The 17,868-nt window shown below is 37.4% G+C and overlaps 2 protein-coding genes across 2 annotated transcripts in view; one reads left to right on the forward strand and one right to left on the reverse strand.

Annotated features, from left to right (window-relative positions):
• Positions 1-17,868, reverse strand: part of LOC106162220 (dihydroorotate dehydrogenase (quinone), mitochondrial) — a 114,980-nt gene that overhangs the window by 95,534 nt on the left and 1,578 nt on the right. The gene's annotated exons all lie outside the window — the stretch shown is intronic.
• LOC147762531 (beta1,4-N-acetylgalactosaminyltransferase A-like) lies at positions 1,712-16,572 on the forward strand. Its single transcript, XM_087012161.1, has 6 exons — positions 1,712-2,829; positions 12,773-13,008; positions 13,554-13,741; positions 14,422-14,544; positions 14,930-15,025; positions 15,494-16,572. The coding sequence occupies exons 1-6, from the start codon at positions 2,586-2,588 to the stop codon at positions 15,633-15,635; spliced, it is 1,029 nt and encodes a 342-aa protein (XP_086868287.1). The 5' UTR covers positions 1,712-2,585; the 3' UTR covers positions 15,636-16,572.

Here is a 17,868-nt window from a genome sequence, read left to right on the forward strand (position 1 = left end):
CTGTTTTTCAGAAGAATTTTTGGTTGATAAACCCCCCAAATTGTCACTGGCCATATCTCTGTAAGTAGGGATTTTTTTCAGGAAATATTGCAGCCTCAGATATTGTTCATATAAAGGTTCAAACACACCAAATACGATGTAAATCCGTTCACCCCCACCTTGCCGCATTTTCTACATTTGGTCTGGTTTTCTCGTGGACACACACTTAAATCGCGAGAATATTTTTGACTTAAATGATGATTTTATTATTAATGGAAATTAAGCTACTATATGAGGTACATTTGCTGTGATTACGCTGTCCTTCATGTTTTGCGTAAGTCTATATTTTGCTGTATGTGCTTGTAATTTTTTTAAATATGTGCGTACAATTTTTGCAGGTCTGGTTACCCCCCTGTTATGTGATGAGAGTGTAAATTTGGCAATTAGTTCCTTAGCTTATTTGAATAGAATTGCAGTGTAAAATTTTCAACAAGATGTTGGCGAAATAGCCCATTACTCTTTGTAGGTATTTCCCCCGTCAAAGTTTGTCTAAAATTATCTTTCAATCTTCACTCTTTCAAAGACAGTATAAAGTTACCTGACATATTTTCGTGTAAACTTAATGACAAGCCAAGTGTCTCCAGTTCATTCCGTGCTCAATTTTACCCAAGCAAATTTTTCTTGATTAGATCTTTATAGCACGGTGTTATAAGCTTACAAATTTGCAAAAAAAATTGCGTACTGACGCAGAATTTGCGTTTCAAGTTATAAAATAATCAATCTTTTAAATTATTTAATATTTCAGATGAAATAATCTTCAGAAACAAATCCTCAAAGCATAAACGAATTAGGATAACGAACCATTTTATTACAGCAGTTCCCATTTTTTCTTTAATATAACGCTCTTTTTCCTGTTTTTCCTCAACACGTTTTCTTCCACGGAAGCTTCAAGAAACCCTGAAAGTAATTTCTTTTATTAATGTTCGCGACCGTGTTTGAACTTAATTGTTTAAGTATTGATATTTAACGTCATTTACAAATGCCAATAAAATAACCCCATGAAATAAATGAGATATATTGAAAAATATGAAAGCCCACCAAGACGAGTTTCATACCTGTTATTACCTGGTTTTATTGTTAACGAGCTCTTGGTCAACTACAATGAATTTAAAAATGCATCAGCAATTAGTAAGCTTGCCAACTGATGACAGTATCTTAAAGACTATCAGCTTTTGATATGATCTAAATCACCTGAGGTGACCGAGATCGCGAGGATCGCAACTATTGTCACCGAAGTTAGTAAGTTAGTCACGGAAGACCGTCACAGATAAAGAAAGATAGTCAAGGAGTGCTGCAATTTTGGTGAATCCCACGGCAACACACTGAGGCATAAAGAAAATTGCTCAACTCCGTTCAACACAACTTTCCAAAATTATTCTGTCTGTTTGCACCATGCAGCTCAGTTGATCGAGTCTCATAGACCTTTATCCCAATTGTCGTCACAGTACCGCGTGACCCAGATCTGTTGCTTCATTTATGCATATTGAGGTGAGGTTTACTAAAACGCTTTTTTACTACTAATACACTGTAGATTGTTTTTATAATTTTTAAATGGCGGGGATCGATTAAAACATACCTCTAGTGTATAGATTGAGTGTTGAATCTTCAAAATTCGAGAAATGGATTTTTATATGACCATTGTCCTTTAAAGTGATATTTCTGATGGCTTGAAACATTATTAAAAGCCTTTTTAAATCATTTAAACTGAACAAGAAAGGTCCAATTAGCTTGTTACTAAGGTAAATCACTTCCTTAGCAACGGTTGCTAAGCAACGCTTTGAAATTTTGGGCACTGCCCTTGAAAATGATCAGCATAGTCCAAAGAACATTTGTGCAAGTTTCATGCTTTTTCCACCTTTTGAGCAATTTTGCACCAGTCATCTAGACTAGAATAGAAAGACTAGAATTTTATCAAACTGGTGAGTGAATCGATACATAAAGAACTTTCAGAGGCCAATTATATACTACAAAGTGCGACGGAGGACACAAAGATTTTCTCGGACATGGATATGTATGAATTCGATCGAAAGTTTTAAACACAGAATTGAATGAGGCTTTACCCGCAGCACAGTGTACATGTAAGTAGGCCTACCTGGATGTACCTACTACTACAGTAGAAATGTGTCGCATGTAAGGCACAGAACTGAGGCAACTGTACCTCACATTTTCAGCACTTTGAACTGTGCTTTGGAACATCGTTTTTTGCAGGCCCTTTTATCAGTTACAAGTTAGTGCGCAGATTCATCTGATTGAGGGATTCGAGTTCGATAGCAAAAAGTGACTCATTATACCAACCAAGGCAGTAAATACGGGTATCTATCTCCTTGTAATTCAAGTACATTGTGCCTACCCCGGTACATGTACCAAGTTCGTTAACGCAGGTTTTGAGTTTCAGGTCATGTAGGTGACAACAACTACTGATGAAAGTCAAGATAGCCTTGATGATATTATATCATTAACGACCTCACACTAACTGGGCGAGTCCGATTAAAACAAGAGCTATTATCGCTGTATTATCAGTGTATCATTGACCGGGAAACTTACTAATGGCCAGGCGAGCTGGGAGACCAAGGCTGGTCGTGAAATTGTCTATCCTGATCGTTTTGCTTCAGACTGGATTTGTTTTAATTTTACATTTGACAGGGGTCACATTGAGGATAAGTGACTCGGATAAAAACAGCGGAGAATGTCACCGTAGAATAAAAGTGGACAAATATTTCGTTGCTACAGGTGATCGTAATGTTTCTGAAAAGATACTACGTCTGTGTGATATAGACGCAAGTCGCTCTGGTAAGTGTAAAGTGTTTAATGTTTGCATCTCTCTCCCTCCCTTCCTCATTCTCTCTTTCTCCAACACACACACACACACACACTGTCGGATACATAAAATGCAAAAGCATTTACGGTAATTGCACGTAATGTCTTTGTTTATGGTTTGTTATTCTTCATAATACGTCGTGTAAAGTCTAAAGAGGTATAGACGTTTTGTTTGTTGATGTGATTCAGAAGTTAAGTTTAAGAACCCCTTTTTTCGTCTTGGTCTGAGATTAAAGAGTAGGATTCCCCACTGATTGGTAGAATGTAACTGAGTGAACATTAAATGATTGAAACTGTTTACTGTTGTCAGCGTTGGAATTCCACCGAGCGATTTACACGTAGCCTATACTGCGCTACCCTCTATCAGGGCGACTGATAGATTTTTACAGATATATACAGATATGTCTCTAGCTAGATAGATGGGTCATTTTTAGCTGTTTTTTAGTGACTACGTATCAGTCGCCCTGGTAGAGGGTAATACTGCGCTGGCTTCGTGCGGAGGGCGTGAGATGGAGAAACTCTCACTATAAGCTGTTTACACAGAGAACCTTAGGAATAGCTAACCTTCAGATTATCGCTACGCTACAGGGTATCTTGGAAACTTTTCTCAATTGACTAAATGTAAAGTGAATTTATCTGCATGTCCCTGCCGTTGCCATGGAGTGAGAAACATGCTGACAGGAGAGGAATGAGTTTCCAGGGACCTCAAAAAGGCAGAGTGAAAATGTCTCATATCGTTTTAGGGCGCATTCCCATAGATTTTAGATCGATCTATCCCCGTGGGGAGTCTCACTAGATTACTGTCAGATAATCCGGCTTAAATGTCCGTCCCGACTACTACAAGCTGTAAGGGGGTAATTAACTTTCGTGCCCGCTCGGCTAACAGCTATTTAGCGTAAACCCCCAGGGAGTAAGGTCAATCCAGTTGGATCGATCTAATCTCTGGGAATGGGGTCTTATCAAGTAATTTGGTGCAGCGGAAAGTTATGCAGGTACTACTGGTAACTGTAACATGTGCGGCAAAACAGTCGATATGGGCTGTGGTTTAGAGTGATTAGAGTGATAGGGATAACACAAGAAAGTGAAAACACTTATTTCCATCGTGGTCCATATTTGGGATGATCACGTGAATAAAATAAAAGAAAGGTTAAAATTAAAAAGGTTAAGTTATAGAAAAGTAGTTTTCTTCCTTGCAATTTAATTTATTTACACGCCAAATCAAAATCGGCTAGTGGGTATGACGGCATACCATATTGTGTACTTAAATTCCCATCGATAATAGAAACAATTAAGCACTTATTTCAGTTAGTATTTGACACGGGAATTATACCATCAATTTGGAGAAAAGCTATCATTTGTCCGATTTTAAAGGATAGATCATCTGACCCACGTATACCAATGAATTACAGAGGGGTTAGTCTTCTCTCATGCATAAGTAAACTCTTTAGTTCGTTGTTGTGCAATCGAATGTCTGCTTACCTGAATAACAATAACTTACTAGCAGATGAGCAAAATGGTTTTAGGAAACATAGATCATGTGAAGATCATGTCTTTGCACTCAATAGTATTGTTAAGAATAACACGCAGGTATTCGCAGCATTTATTGATCTAAAAAAATGTTTCGATTACATTGATAGAGATATTATGTTGTATAAGTTATTGATAAATGGGGTAGATGGAAAATTTTACCGAGTATTGAAAAACATATACTATCAAACAACAGCCTGTGTCAAAATCAATGACACGTATACTGACTGGTTCAACTGTCGTACTGGTGTAAGGCAAGGCGACAACATCTCGCCAACTCGCCTATAGCTCAGCATTTAATACTATTGTACCAAGCAAATTGTATTTTAAACTTTTGGATGATCTTAATTTTCCACCAGCACTCTGCGATTGGATTTTAGATTTTCTTTTAAACAGAAAACAGTCAGTAAAAGTCGGTTTTAACTTCTCGGACACTATAGTTTTAAACACTGGCACACCCCAGGGCTGCGTCTTATCACCTTGTTTATATACGTTATTCACCCACGACTGTGTGGCGAGGGAGGAAAATACATTTTTAATGAAGTTTGCCGATGACACAACTTTAGTCGGCTTGATACACCATAATGATGAGATGTCGTACAGGCAGTCGGTTACAAGTTTAGTAAATTGGTGCACAGACAATGACTTGATATTAAATGTGAGCAAAACAAAAGAAATGATCATAGACTTCAGAAGAAATCAGATAAGTAAAAATCCCTTGGAAGTTAACGGTAAAGCGGTCGAACAGGTTTCTAATTATAAATTACTAGGGGTTCAGCTGAATAATAGGTTAACCTGGGGCGATAACATCACGAAGCTATTGAAAAAGGCACGTCAACGAATGTATTTCTTAAGGAAATTGAAAGCTTTTACCAGAAATGTGTTTATTTTAACGAACTTTTACAGGTGTGTTTTAGAGAGTATTTTAACTTATTCAGTAACTGTTTGGTATGGACGTGCAACTGTGGAGGAGAGGAACAAGTTGGAAAAGATCGTCGAAACTGCAGGGATTGTAATTGGAACAGATCTAACTCCCGTCCATACTATATATCTAGACAGGACTAAAAAGAAAACATTATCAATAATCACAGACAGTTCCCATCCAGCCCATACCCTTTTTAAATTTTTACCTAGCAATTCGAGACTCTTAGCTTTTAAGGGTAGTAAGCGATTTTTAAATAGCTTTTATCCTTCGGCAGTAACTATTTTTAACTCTAACATGTAATTTTAATTTTCATTTTTTATATTTCAATGGCGCTACTACAGGGCAAAAGATTCCCGATTTTATACATTTGTATTTTATTGGCTTAATAAATTATTATTATTATTATTATTATAACTCTGTTCTCTATTTTTGCTGAGATAGATATAGATATGATATAGTAGATGAAATTAATGATCTAGGAGTTGGAATAACGTACGAAGACAACCAGGTGTCTATTCTCCTATATGCAGACGACATTGTACTGGTAGCACCATCAGCACATAATTTACAGATCATGCTAGATTGTCTTGTTAATTGGTGCAAACGCTGGAGGGTAATTCTCAACGCAAAGAAATCAAAATGTGTACATTTTAGACGCCAGAATGTAAAGGCTTCTCATTATACCTTCACTATTGGTAATAATGCTTTGGAGACAGTGGACAGTTATAAATACCTTGGTGTTACATTCCATTACTCAGGCCAATTTGTAGATAATGCTGAGGAGTTAGCGAAAGGGGCCAGCAGAGGGCTAGGTGGTATGATTAAGAGGATATATAGTTTGAAAGATATTGGATTTAGTACTTTTGAACAACTGTTCAGATCATGTATCATGCCTATCACTAACTACTGTGCCTCTGTATGGGGGTATAGGACATTCCCATCTATAGAGAATGTACAATTACGAGCTATTAGGAATTATCTGGGAGTGCATAGATTTACCCCAATATTAGCACTTTATGGTGAGGTCGGTTGGATGCCTCTAGTTTACACTCAGTGGTTGAGCATAATTAGATATTGGAATAGATTAATTGCCATGGATAATAATAATAATAATAATAATAATAATTTATTAAGCCAATAAAATACAAATGTATAAAATCGGGAATCTTTTGCCCTGTAGTAGCGCCATTGAAATATAAAAAATGAAAATTAAAATTACATGTTAGAGTTAAAAATAGTTACTGCCGAAGGATAAAAGCTATTTAAAAATCGCTTACTACCCTTAAAAGCTAAGAGTCTCGAATTGCTAGGTAAAAATTTAAAAAGGGTATGGGCTGGATGGGAACTGTCTGTCATTATTGATAATGTTTTCTTTTTAGTCCTGTCTAGATATATAGTATGGACGGGAGTTAGATCTGTTCCAATTACAATCCCTGCAGTTTCGACGATCTTTTCCAACTTGTTCCTCTCCTCCACAGTTGCACGTCCATACCAAACAGTTACTGAATAAGTTAAAATACTCTCTAAAACACACCTGTAAAAGTTCGTTAAAATAAACACATTTCTGGTAAAAGCTTTCAATTTCCTTAAGAAATACATTCGTTGACGTGCCTTTTTCAATAGCTTCGTGATGTTATCGCCCCAGGTTAACCTATTATTCAGCTGAACCCCTAGTAATTTATAATAAGAAACCTGTTCGACCGCTTTACCGTTAACTTCCAAGGGATTTTTACTTATCTGATTTCTTCTGAAGTCTATGATCATTTCTTTTGTTTTGCTCACATTTAATATCAAGTCATTGTCTGTGCACCAATTTACTAAACTTGTAACCGACTGCCTGTATGACATCTCATCATTATGGTGTATCAAGCCGACTAAAGTTGTGTCATCGGCAAACTTCATTAAAAATGTATTTTCCTCCCTCGCCACACAGTCGTGGGTGAATAACGTATATAAACAAGGTGATAAGACGCAGCCCTGGGGTGTGCCAGTGTTTAAAACTATAGTGTCCGAGAAGTTAAAACCGACTTTTACTGACTGTTTTCTGTTTAAAAGAAAATCTAAAATCCAATCGCAGAGTGCTGGTGGAAAATTAAGATCATCCAAAAGTTTAAAATACAATTTGCTTGGTACAATAGTATTAAATGCTGAGCTATAGTCAACAAATAAAATTCTAACATAGGCATTTTTACAATCGAGATGTTCGAGAACTTTGTGTAAACACATAGAAAGAGCATCGTCTACACTTCTGTTACTGCGGTAGGCAAATTGGAGTGGATCAAAGCTATTTGGCACTAAAGTTTTAATAAAAGACAGAACAAGTTTTTCGAATATCTTCATAGGCACCGGTGTCAAAGCAACAGGACGGAGATCATTTAAATTCTCTACAGTTTTACTTTTTGGCACAGGTATGATGGTTGCTGTCTTCCATATTTCAGGCACTCTGCACATTTCAATTGACCAGTTGAATATTTCGGCGAACACATCTGAAAGCTGGGCTGCGCATTCCTTTAAAAGTCGTGATGTTATACCGTCAGGGCCTGGAGCTTTCCTGGTGTTTAAAGCCGAGAAATAACACTTGACTTGCCATGATTGAATAGTAAATGGCGGCACGCGCTCCCCTAGGGTTGGTGTGTGGACCTGAGTGTGGTTGGTCCTATCAAAACGAGAATAAAACTCATTCAACTTGTTAGGGAGTGTGGAGTCCTCTGTATCAACGGCACGTCTGGACCCTTTATACTGTGTGACCAGAGCGATATTGTCCCAGAGATCCTTTGCACTATTGGACTGGAATTTCTGTTCGATTTTCGAATTCATCTTTTTCTTTGCTTTTTTGATGGCAATTTTTAGGTCCAATTTTGTTTTACGATATGCTGCAACATTTGTTTCTTTCTCACGGTACGCTTGGTCTTTAGCTTTTATAAGATTCTTTATGTTCTTGTCAACCCACAGTTTAGTGTTCGGGTATTGCTTAATAGTCCTAGAAGGAATGCAGATCTCTTCACAAAACTTGATGTACTCAGTTACCACTAAAGTGAAGTCATGGATGCTGTTGTCCGATTTAAGGGCTGCCCAATCAGTGGATTCAAAGCAATCATGCAAGCTGTCTATCGCAGACTTTGAGAAAGATTTCACGTTTCGGGATAATGGTTTCGCACTTTTCAACGCAGTTCTGTAGACAGGTATCAGTAATACAGTGCAATGGTCCGAATTTCCAAGGCTCGATCGCTTGATTGCTTTGTAGGCATTCTTCGTCGCACAATAACAATGGATGATAATAGACTAACCAAGAGACTGTTTGAGTACGACTACAAATTATGTAAAAATAACTGGTGTAGCGATCTCAGAATAATTATGCAAAAGCTGCAGTTAGAAGATATATTCACAATGCGGTCAGCGGTAGACTTAGAGCTGGCACATCGGAAAATTATTGAATTGTACAAGGTGATATGGAAAAACGACATCCTGAAAAAGCCAAAGCTAAGAACATATATACTCTTCAAAAACACCTTCAACTGGGAGTCATATGTTAAGTTGTCCATGAGTAAGTCATTAAGATCTGTACTATGCCAATTAAGATGTGGTATACTACCACTAAGACTTGAGACAGGCCGATATGTAGGGGAAGAGGTTTCCTCCCGACTCTGTAAATTGTGTCACATGAACTTGATTGAGGATGAGGTCCACTTTGTGTTAATATGCCCTCTATACGTGGACATACGACACCAGTTTTTGGGAGACCTGGACGGCAGTAATGTCGACAGGGAAGATTTAATTAAAACGTTAATACACATAATTGTAAATAAACCTAAAAACTTGGCACATTATCTAAAAGACAGTTTAAGTCTAAGACAGACAGTCTTATTGTACCAGCAGCGTTAGCGCTGGCGGTACACATGGTTTTAGTCCCGTCCGGATCGTTCCGCCGGCTCCGCCGGCTCCTGCGGCTCCGCCGGACGGCTACCGTTACCGCTTCTCCTCCTAGACGGTAAGGGCCCCCGTACCCATCTCTTGGATTTAGGTCACCTATAATCTCAACTCGTTCCACGTAAAATTTGGGCTTTGTCGGTATTGGGGTCTAGGTGTGGCACTCATTGCAATGCACCCTTGTCTAAAAATGGCAAAATTAAATGCTAATTATCTACCCTACGGATGGAATTATGGGAAAAATTTCTACAGACGGCTTTCCAAAAGTTATATGTGTAGATTTCAAATATGCCCTTGGATTTGACCTTTGACCTTTATTTCAAGGTCAAACGGGCCAAAATTTTCAAAAAAATTGATTTTTTTTACGAAAAAAAAATTATTTGCCCTGTTATTCAGACACCACACAGACTTAACCAATAATATGATTGGAAGTTGTTACCCTTCAGGTCATCTTTCATATCCGTGAATTTGGGGTCAATCGGTGCATTTTCACAGGAGTAGCGGCCATAAGATACTGAAACTGAAAACTGTCTCTAATTCGGGAACCGTTAACGCTAGAGACCCATTCTTTTTTGCATTTTGTAGAGCATGTAAAGCCCAACACTGAAAGTGGTCTCCGTTTTTTTGTATTCCATACGGTTTTCGAGTTACGCTGTATCAAAAAGTACATATTTGTGGTGAAAGCAAAATGTGCAGTACGGTAATGGATAATAAATTTTGAACTCCAGAAAAAAAAAATATAAGGCTTGGCAAAGCAGACAACTTATGGTCAAAAATGACATTATTTCATCAAATTTGAACTTCTGGAACTTCAGAGCACCTCCCATTTCAAGAATTTTGACCAAAATGACCTTTTCTTTATTTTAATTAATTTTTTTCTGTAGGAAATTTATGGCACATTATGGTAACTCCAAAATTATAACATTTAGTCCTTTATATCTACAAAACTGGCAGAGATAGGGCCATAGTTACTATTGAAGTTGAATAGGAAGTCATATACTGGCAATCTTACTGTGACCTTAAAATTGACCTTTGACCTACTTTTCACCATGAACTGAACTTTGCAAATTTTGCTTCCCTTATATCTCCAAAACTGGCAGAGATAGGTCCATAGTTACTATTGAAGTTGAATAGGAAGTCATATACTGGCAATCTTACTGTGACCTTAAAATTGACCTTTGACCTACTTTTCACCATGAATTGAACTTTGCAAATTTTGCTTCCCTTTTATCTCCAAAACTGGCAGAGATAGGTCCATAGTTTCTATTGAACTTGAATAGGAAGTCATATACTGGCAATCTAAATGTGACCTTAAAATTGACCTTTGACCTACTTTTCACCATGAACTGAACTTTGCAAATTTTGCTTCCCTTTTATCTCCAAAACTGGCAGAGATAGGTCCATAGTTACTATTGAAGTTGAATAGGAAGTCATATACTGGCAATCTTACTGTGACCTTAAAATTGACCTTTGACCTACTTTTCACCATGAATTGAACTTTGCAAATTTTGCTTCCCTTTTATCTCCAAAACTGGCAGAGATAGGTCCATAGTTTCTATTGAACTTGAATAGGAAGTCATATACTGGCAATCTAAATGTGACCTTAAAATTGACCTTTGACCTACTTTTCACCATGAACTGAACTTTGCAAATTTTGCTTCCCTTTTATCTCCAAAACTGGCAGAGATAGGTCCATAGTTACTATTGCAGTTGAATAGGAAGTCATATACTGGCAATCTAAATGTGACCTTAAAATTGACTTTTGACCGACTTTTCACCATGAACTGAACTTTGCAAATTTTGCTTCCCTTTTATCTCCAAAGTTACGCTGTATCAAAAAGTACATTGGTGGTGAAAGCCAAATGTGCAGTAGGGTAATGGATAATAAATTTTGAACTCCAGAAAAATAAAACATAAGGCTTGGCAAAGCAGACAACTCGTGGTCAAAAATGACATTATATCATCAAATTTGAACATCTCGAACTTCAGAACACCTCCCATTTCAAGAATTTTGACCAAAATGACCTTTTCTTTATTTTAATTAATTTTTTCTGTAGGAAATTTATGGCACATTATGGTAACTCCAAAATTATAACATTTAGTCCTTTATATCTACAAAACTGGCAGAGATAGGTCCATAGTTACTATTGAAGTTGAATAGGAAGTCATATACTGGCAATCTTACTGTGACCTTGAAATTGACCTTTGACCTACTTTTCACCATGAATTGAACTTTGCAAATTTTGCTTCCCTTTTATCTCCAAAACTGGCAGAGATAGGTCCATAGTTACTGTTGAAGTTGAATAGGAAGTCATATACTGGCAATCTAAATGTGACCTTAAAATTGACCTTTGGCCTACTTTTCACCATGAACTGAACTTTGCGAATTTTGCTTCCCTTTTATCTCCAAAACTGGCAGAGATAGGTCCATAGTTACTATTAACTTGAATAGGAAGTCATATACTGGCAATTTACTGTGACCTTGAAATTGACCTTTGGCCTACCTTACGATGAATTCACTTTGATTGTACCATTTTAAGTTATATATATTTTTTGCATATTTTGGAAATTCCTGTGATTGCATTTTTACAGCTTGTCAAGCACAAGACTGGTGGCTGTGTCCCTTACTTTGTGTATGTGGAGGTCTATACGAATGCGCGTGCTCCAGCTGGTGGTACAATATTCGGAGGCGGTATCGCCTCTCTGATCCTCTAGTTTAAGGCGGCACATGTGCTGAGTATACCATGAATTATAGTGTTTATTTAACTTCCAGCTTTAATATTTATGTATATATATTACTATGATGATTATTTTTTTTTTACTATTATTATTATTCTTTGTTTCTGATATATTGTAGTATTATATAGTACGGTGACTTGTAGGCCCATGAGGCCGGGTGAGGCTCTCACATGTCACGTTAATAAATAAATAAATTAAATTATTTATGTGTGTCTCTCGGCGCGTGTGTGTGGTAAAACAAGGCTGATTGTTCGCTATTATTTTATCCAGTTGGGAGTTTTGACATCGATCATAATGGCAGTTGCAGTACGGTCTAAGTATGAAAAAAATCTATATTCGACAAGTGGGCAACTAGAAAGCTGTTCCTCATGTATAACACGCATTTGTATACTTAGGTCCTTAATGGGATTACATCTGTTGTATAAAAATGGGTTTGGGCGATTAATGTAGGCATACCTACTATGTTTGTAGTCTTGAGTACAGAATACGTAATCGTATGACTAACCGCGAGAGATACTCTCATATGAATTAAACAGTAAATGACAAAATCAAGTAATTTATAGGTACACGTAGTATAGCTAATGTATTTCTCTTGATCTGGAAAATAAGTAGCAACTGAATACCCTAAATTTGAGGCTCAAATGTGTGCCATCGTCTTCATGATCAATTTTTTAGTCTGTGCGCACTAAAAAAACGACGAAAATGGCCCGCGTAGGACCTGAAACTCAGACTAGTATCCTACGTTAAATTCTAAAGAGAAAAAGACAATTTTTTGTAAACCAAACTCATCATTTTCAGTTGGAAACACTGGAGTTACGAAGAATTTTACTATAAGCCTCCAAGAAGTCTCTCAGAAGCTGCAAAGCATCGACCCAGGCGGACAATGGAACCCACGCGACTGTCTGGCGAGAAATAGCGTTACTTTAGTAGTGCCATTCAGGGATAGATGGGGCCATCTGGCGGTGTTTTTAAATTTCATGCATCCTTTTTTACAGAGGCAACTTTTACACTACAGGATATTAGTTGTTGAGCAGGTACCAGTATACATGTACCTTAGTGACATCACTTGCTGACCCAGTAGTCGTGAAGGCAACATTTGTGATCATATAGAAATTTAGCCTGAGTACTCAGAATACTTTACTAATTGATGAGCTAAGCTGGTGTTAATTTTGATTTTGTAACTGGCAATTTCAATATTTTTCATATACGCCCCTTAAGATAGATATTTGACTGCGTGAAATGTTATTCGATTCTTAAATATAATTTATCTTATACTAAGTTGCAAGTCGGCTAATGAACGCTGCCCCCACCGTGAGTTTCAGAGGGCACTTGGAACGCATAACTCCGATATGCTTCTGTCGTGACGCTACATGTAGAGACGGCAGTTTCCAGTGTTTTAAAATTATTTTCCTCTGAAACCCAGGATACCTTCCCTTGGCGTTAACATGAAATCATTAGTTCCTTGTTATGGTGGATAAATATATGATCTTTTTGTCCATTAATTGTGCAATTTCTGATGATGGGCCTGCTGGTGAATGAAGCCATGCATTCTTTCATTGTAATGTGCCTTATGTTTCAGATTGGAATCGGGGTGTACAACAAAGCGATGTTAATGAACGCAGCCTTTCTAGAAATAAGACAGCATTTCCCCACGGATTGTGTTATATTCCACGACGTAGATCTCATTCCGGAACTTAACAATAATTCCTACGCATGCGCCAGAGAGCCAAGACACTTGGCACCAGCTGTGGACGTATTGGATTACAAGTAAGATTGAAGAAACACCGTATACATATATATTGTAAAATGCTTTTAGTTCTTTTTTTCGCAGTGGACACTGGGGAAAAAAACCAAGTTTAGGAGACTGAATTCCATGCTGTCACCATGCCACGGCTGTCTGATCTGGACAGGGGCTGTGCCATTGATCATTGACACTGGCACAGTGTCATGGTTTGGGCAGGCGTAAGACAGAACTCGTGGTGATTTTAAGGTGATTATAAGACAGAACTCGTGGTGATTGTGCCATTCGTACACTAACATCCAACCGTAGGCTTGCTCCATCGGGACATCACCCGTCCCCATAACGCCAGGATAGCACAGGCATACATGCAGCAGTAGCGGATCCAGTCTCTTTTTTCTTAGACCAGACACGTCTCCCATGACTGCGATGATTTGGTCAACCGACTTCACAACCACCAGCCACAGCCTACCACCCTCATAGAGTTAAGAGCTGCACTGGTGGAAGAATGGAGAAAGATGACTCACAAAAGCATAAAACCATATACATATCAAAACTTGCGTTTCCTTTTTTTTTTGGTTAGTATATGCACTGCAAAGTAAAATCAAATTTATATATCTGATACCGGCCTTGCGAAAAGAGTCAATGAAGTAGTTGTCTCATACTATGCAGTTTCAGTGTGCTAAGATTGTTTTCTTCTCCATTTCAGTCTTCCTTACGGTCCCCTTGTGGGCGGTGTACTGATGTTCACTCCCCAGGACTTCCAGGCTGTCAATGGTTATTCCAACGCTTACTGGGGCTGGGGAGCAGAAGATGATGATATGGGTTATAGGTAACCAGCGTCTGAACCCTCTTTTTCCTAAAGTCGTATGTGTAGAAGCCACAGGGCGACATTTTGGGTGGGGTGGTACTTGACCTTTTTCTTTTTTTTTAATCATATCAGTCATAAGCGCAGGAAGCATTATGAGCTAAGCCCCCCTCGCTATTTTTTTTTCTGAATGGTCATTTCTCCCCCCCCCCTCCACAAACCCACACATACACAAACCCGCTTCCTACAAACTGTTACTCTTACATGCAGGAGTTGGAGAATCTCTCTCTCTCTCCATCTCTCTCCCCCCACCTCTCTCTCTCTCTCTTTCGCGCGCGCGCGCGTCCGTGCATATTGTTCTTGTCTCTTCGGCGACCTTCATTGACTTACATATCTGTTTCAATTTCAGAATAAAAAAGGCCGGTTTAAGGATTTCGCGCCCATCCCTCAATACCGGCCGTTATACTATGTTAGTGCATACACAGCGCAGGAAAAACGAAAGAAGGTAAATGTAGACTTAGACATGATATATTAATACTTATCAATGCGGGGGCTCGACTTAAGATTTGTCAAGAGAAATATAGAGGTGTGACTGCCACTGTACAACAAAGTTTTTTTAAATCATGTTTTAAACAAAAAATAATGATAATACATTCTTACAAGGTGATTTCCATAAAATCTCCGTGCGACTTACAAAAGTGTTAAGATTTTAAATTATACACTAGAAATGGCTAAATTTTAAACAACCATGCTTTGTTTATGATATCTTTTTAATATTTTAAATAAATGGCCTAAATTTTTTAAATGTTCATTTTCATCATGAGCATTAAAGCCGATTAAAATTTATGCTTTTGGCAAATGTTATCTTAGGGTTTGGGCATACATGTATATCTAAAATGCCCCTTCAATAAACTTCAGCTGTACAGATGTAAAAGTTATACTGAACTTCACGAATTCTCATATGTAATTCCAGAGTTGAAATTCTTCAGAAAGGCATGGAGCGACAGCCCTGGGACGGTCTGAGTAACGTTAACTACTCAGTGCTTGACATCAGATTAAAGCCCCTGTTCACGCACATGTTGATAGACATAGGGAAAACGCCTGACACGTACTGATACCAAGCACGCGTTCATCTAGGGATGCAACAATACATATACCAGCATATATTGCTTTACTACTGAAAAGAGCGACAGACAGAAGTCTTGTACCAGGAATGGTAATCTACTAGGAACCATAGTCTGCTTCCCATGGCTATTTGTTCCGGTGACATTCTTCTCATATACTAACCCCAATACTCCGACTTACCTTAACCTGTTCTAATTATATGGGACCCCGGACTTTATTCATAGGACTACCATTCCTGTTACATCTGTCTTAAAGCCAGCGGTGCTTTATTAATTTGGCATATTTATTGCTTTAATGAGCAATTTTAAAAAAGGATGTGAATAATAGTTTTTTTCGGCGTAGACACAGAGACACTTGTGATTTAGCGTTACTTTTTGCTTCGTGATTTTAGATACCGTTGTTACGATGTACGACTCGAGGACCGTCGAAAAGATGAACATAGTTTTCAGCACGGGGCTAACATTTACTCTGATGAAAAATTCACATCGGCTTTCTGTTTTCAAAAGAATTCTTAAATTGCGTTGTTTTTTATATGTATGTACAGGTACATGTAGGCTACATGTATCTTCTAAAGATATAACTAGGGTAGGGTAAATAATAACTTTTTTGGAAATCTCTCAGGGAACAGGTGATTTTAGAGGCAAAGTGGGCCAGAAAGTTCATTTCTGATGAGAAATTTGAGCTAGAAGCATTCTTTAGGTCGGTAATTTTACTATTTTTGAAAACGCATACAAAGCATATGCACTGCATATACAGTAACTGTAGTAATTATATGTATGTATATAATTGTATTGAAAAGTGTTGAGTGAAGCACAAATTTTTGATAAGTGAGTGTTTTATATGACACAAAATGATGCTAAACACACATGTGCAACTATTTTTATCAAAGAGTTTCAACATTGACAATTAAAGGAACCTATGTTTTTATTATGCGTTTTCTTATGTTTTTAAGGTTGTAAAATATTTATTCTTATGTTAACACTGCCATTGTTACATTTTAAATGGAGTTTGGTTACCTTGTTGGTTGATAGTTTACTGTCAAGCTTGAAAGAAGAGCCAGATCTCAGTCAGTCAAAACGAGTAGTGATAAGATATCTCAAGTTCTGCTGGATGTGAATTATGAGGAAGAATCAGAGTTATCCTGACCCCAAGCAACCAATGGGGGAATATCTTTAAATTATTAAAAAGAAGTGGATGGAATATTTTTGTTCTGCACATAAGAAGTTGGGGAAACAATCACTATCATGTACTGAGACCAGCAAAGAAGTTGCCTGAGAAATATCCAATGTCTGGATGTCCAAGAATATCTTTCCTCTCTTTGAGAACGTTTACAACAGAATAACTGTATATTGAGACTACATATAAAAAGCATTGTGCTTATGTATGATGAATCTTAAACACTATTTGTCATGTTTTGATTGAAATCTTTCACTTTTGTATTATCCTTGCACTTCACAGACAGTTAATGCTTCATACGTTCCCCAAATATATCATAATCCAACATACTTCTGTTGGGAATGTACTTCTCAAAGATTGGAAAAATACTTTTTTGGAGATTCAGGCATTGGAGATTTCTCTGGCAACTGCTTTGCTAGCCTCAGCTTATGATAGAGATGTCTTCCGGCTTCATACATGTAAAACATGTAAAATGTAAAAGTGTATCATCCATCCTATTGTAATAATTTAGAAAAATATTTACTTTATGGTAAGGTTACTAGTAAATGATTCTTCATTATAATTCCCATCCAACAGATGTTGGGAAATCATATCACTCCTCATTTTGATTGATCAAGATGACTGAGGTTGTTCATTTTCCCCATTATCGAAGATTCTGGCTCTTCACTCTAGATTGACAGTTAAATGTCAGCTGACATGGTAACTGAACTCACTGTAAAATGTATCAATCTCAGTATTAACATCAGAAATAGATTCTACAACCCCAAAAACATAAGAAAAGACATATTACACACCATAATACCTTTAATTGTTGTTAATGAAGCTTTGGGTAGGCCGTTTTGGCTGCCATTTTGAAAATTGTCATTTTATCGGCCTTAATAATAAATTGTTTTAGAAAAAAATGATTGTCAGATTTGTGTTCTGCATCAAATTTCGCCTGAGAAAACACCTGTTATGGAATTTTTTTGAGATTTACCCTACCCTAATATAACTATGATGTCTGTAATGGTTTTTAATTACCCAGAAGCTATTCAGAATATAAGGGTG

This window comes from Lingula anatina, chromosome 4, assembly GCF_051362555.1.
Source record: "Lingula anatina isolate TDL-2025a chromosome 4, LinAna3.0, whole genome shotgun sequence".
NCBI lineage: Eukaryota > Metazoa > Brachiopoda > Lingulata > Lingulida > Lingulidae > Lingula > Lingula anatina.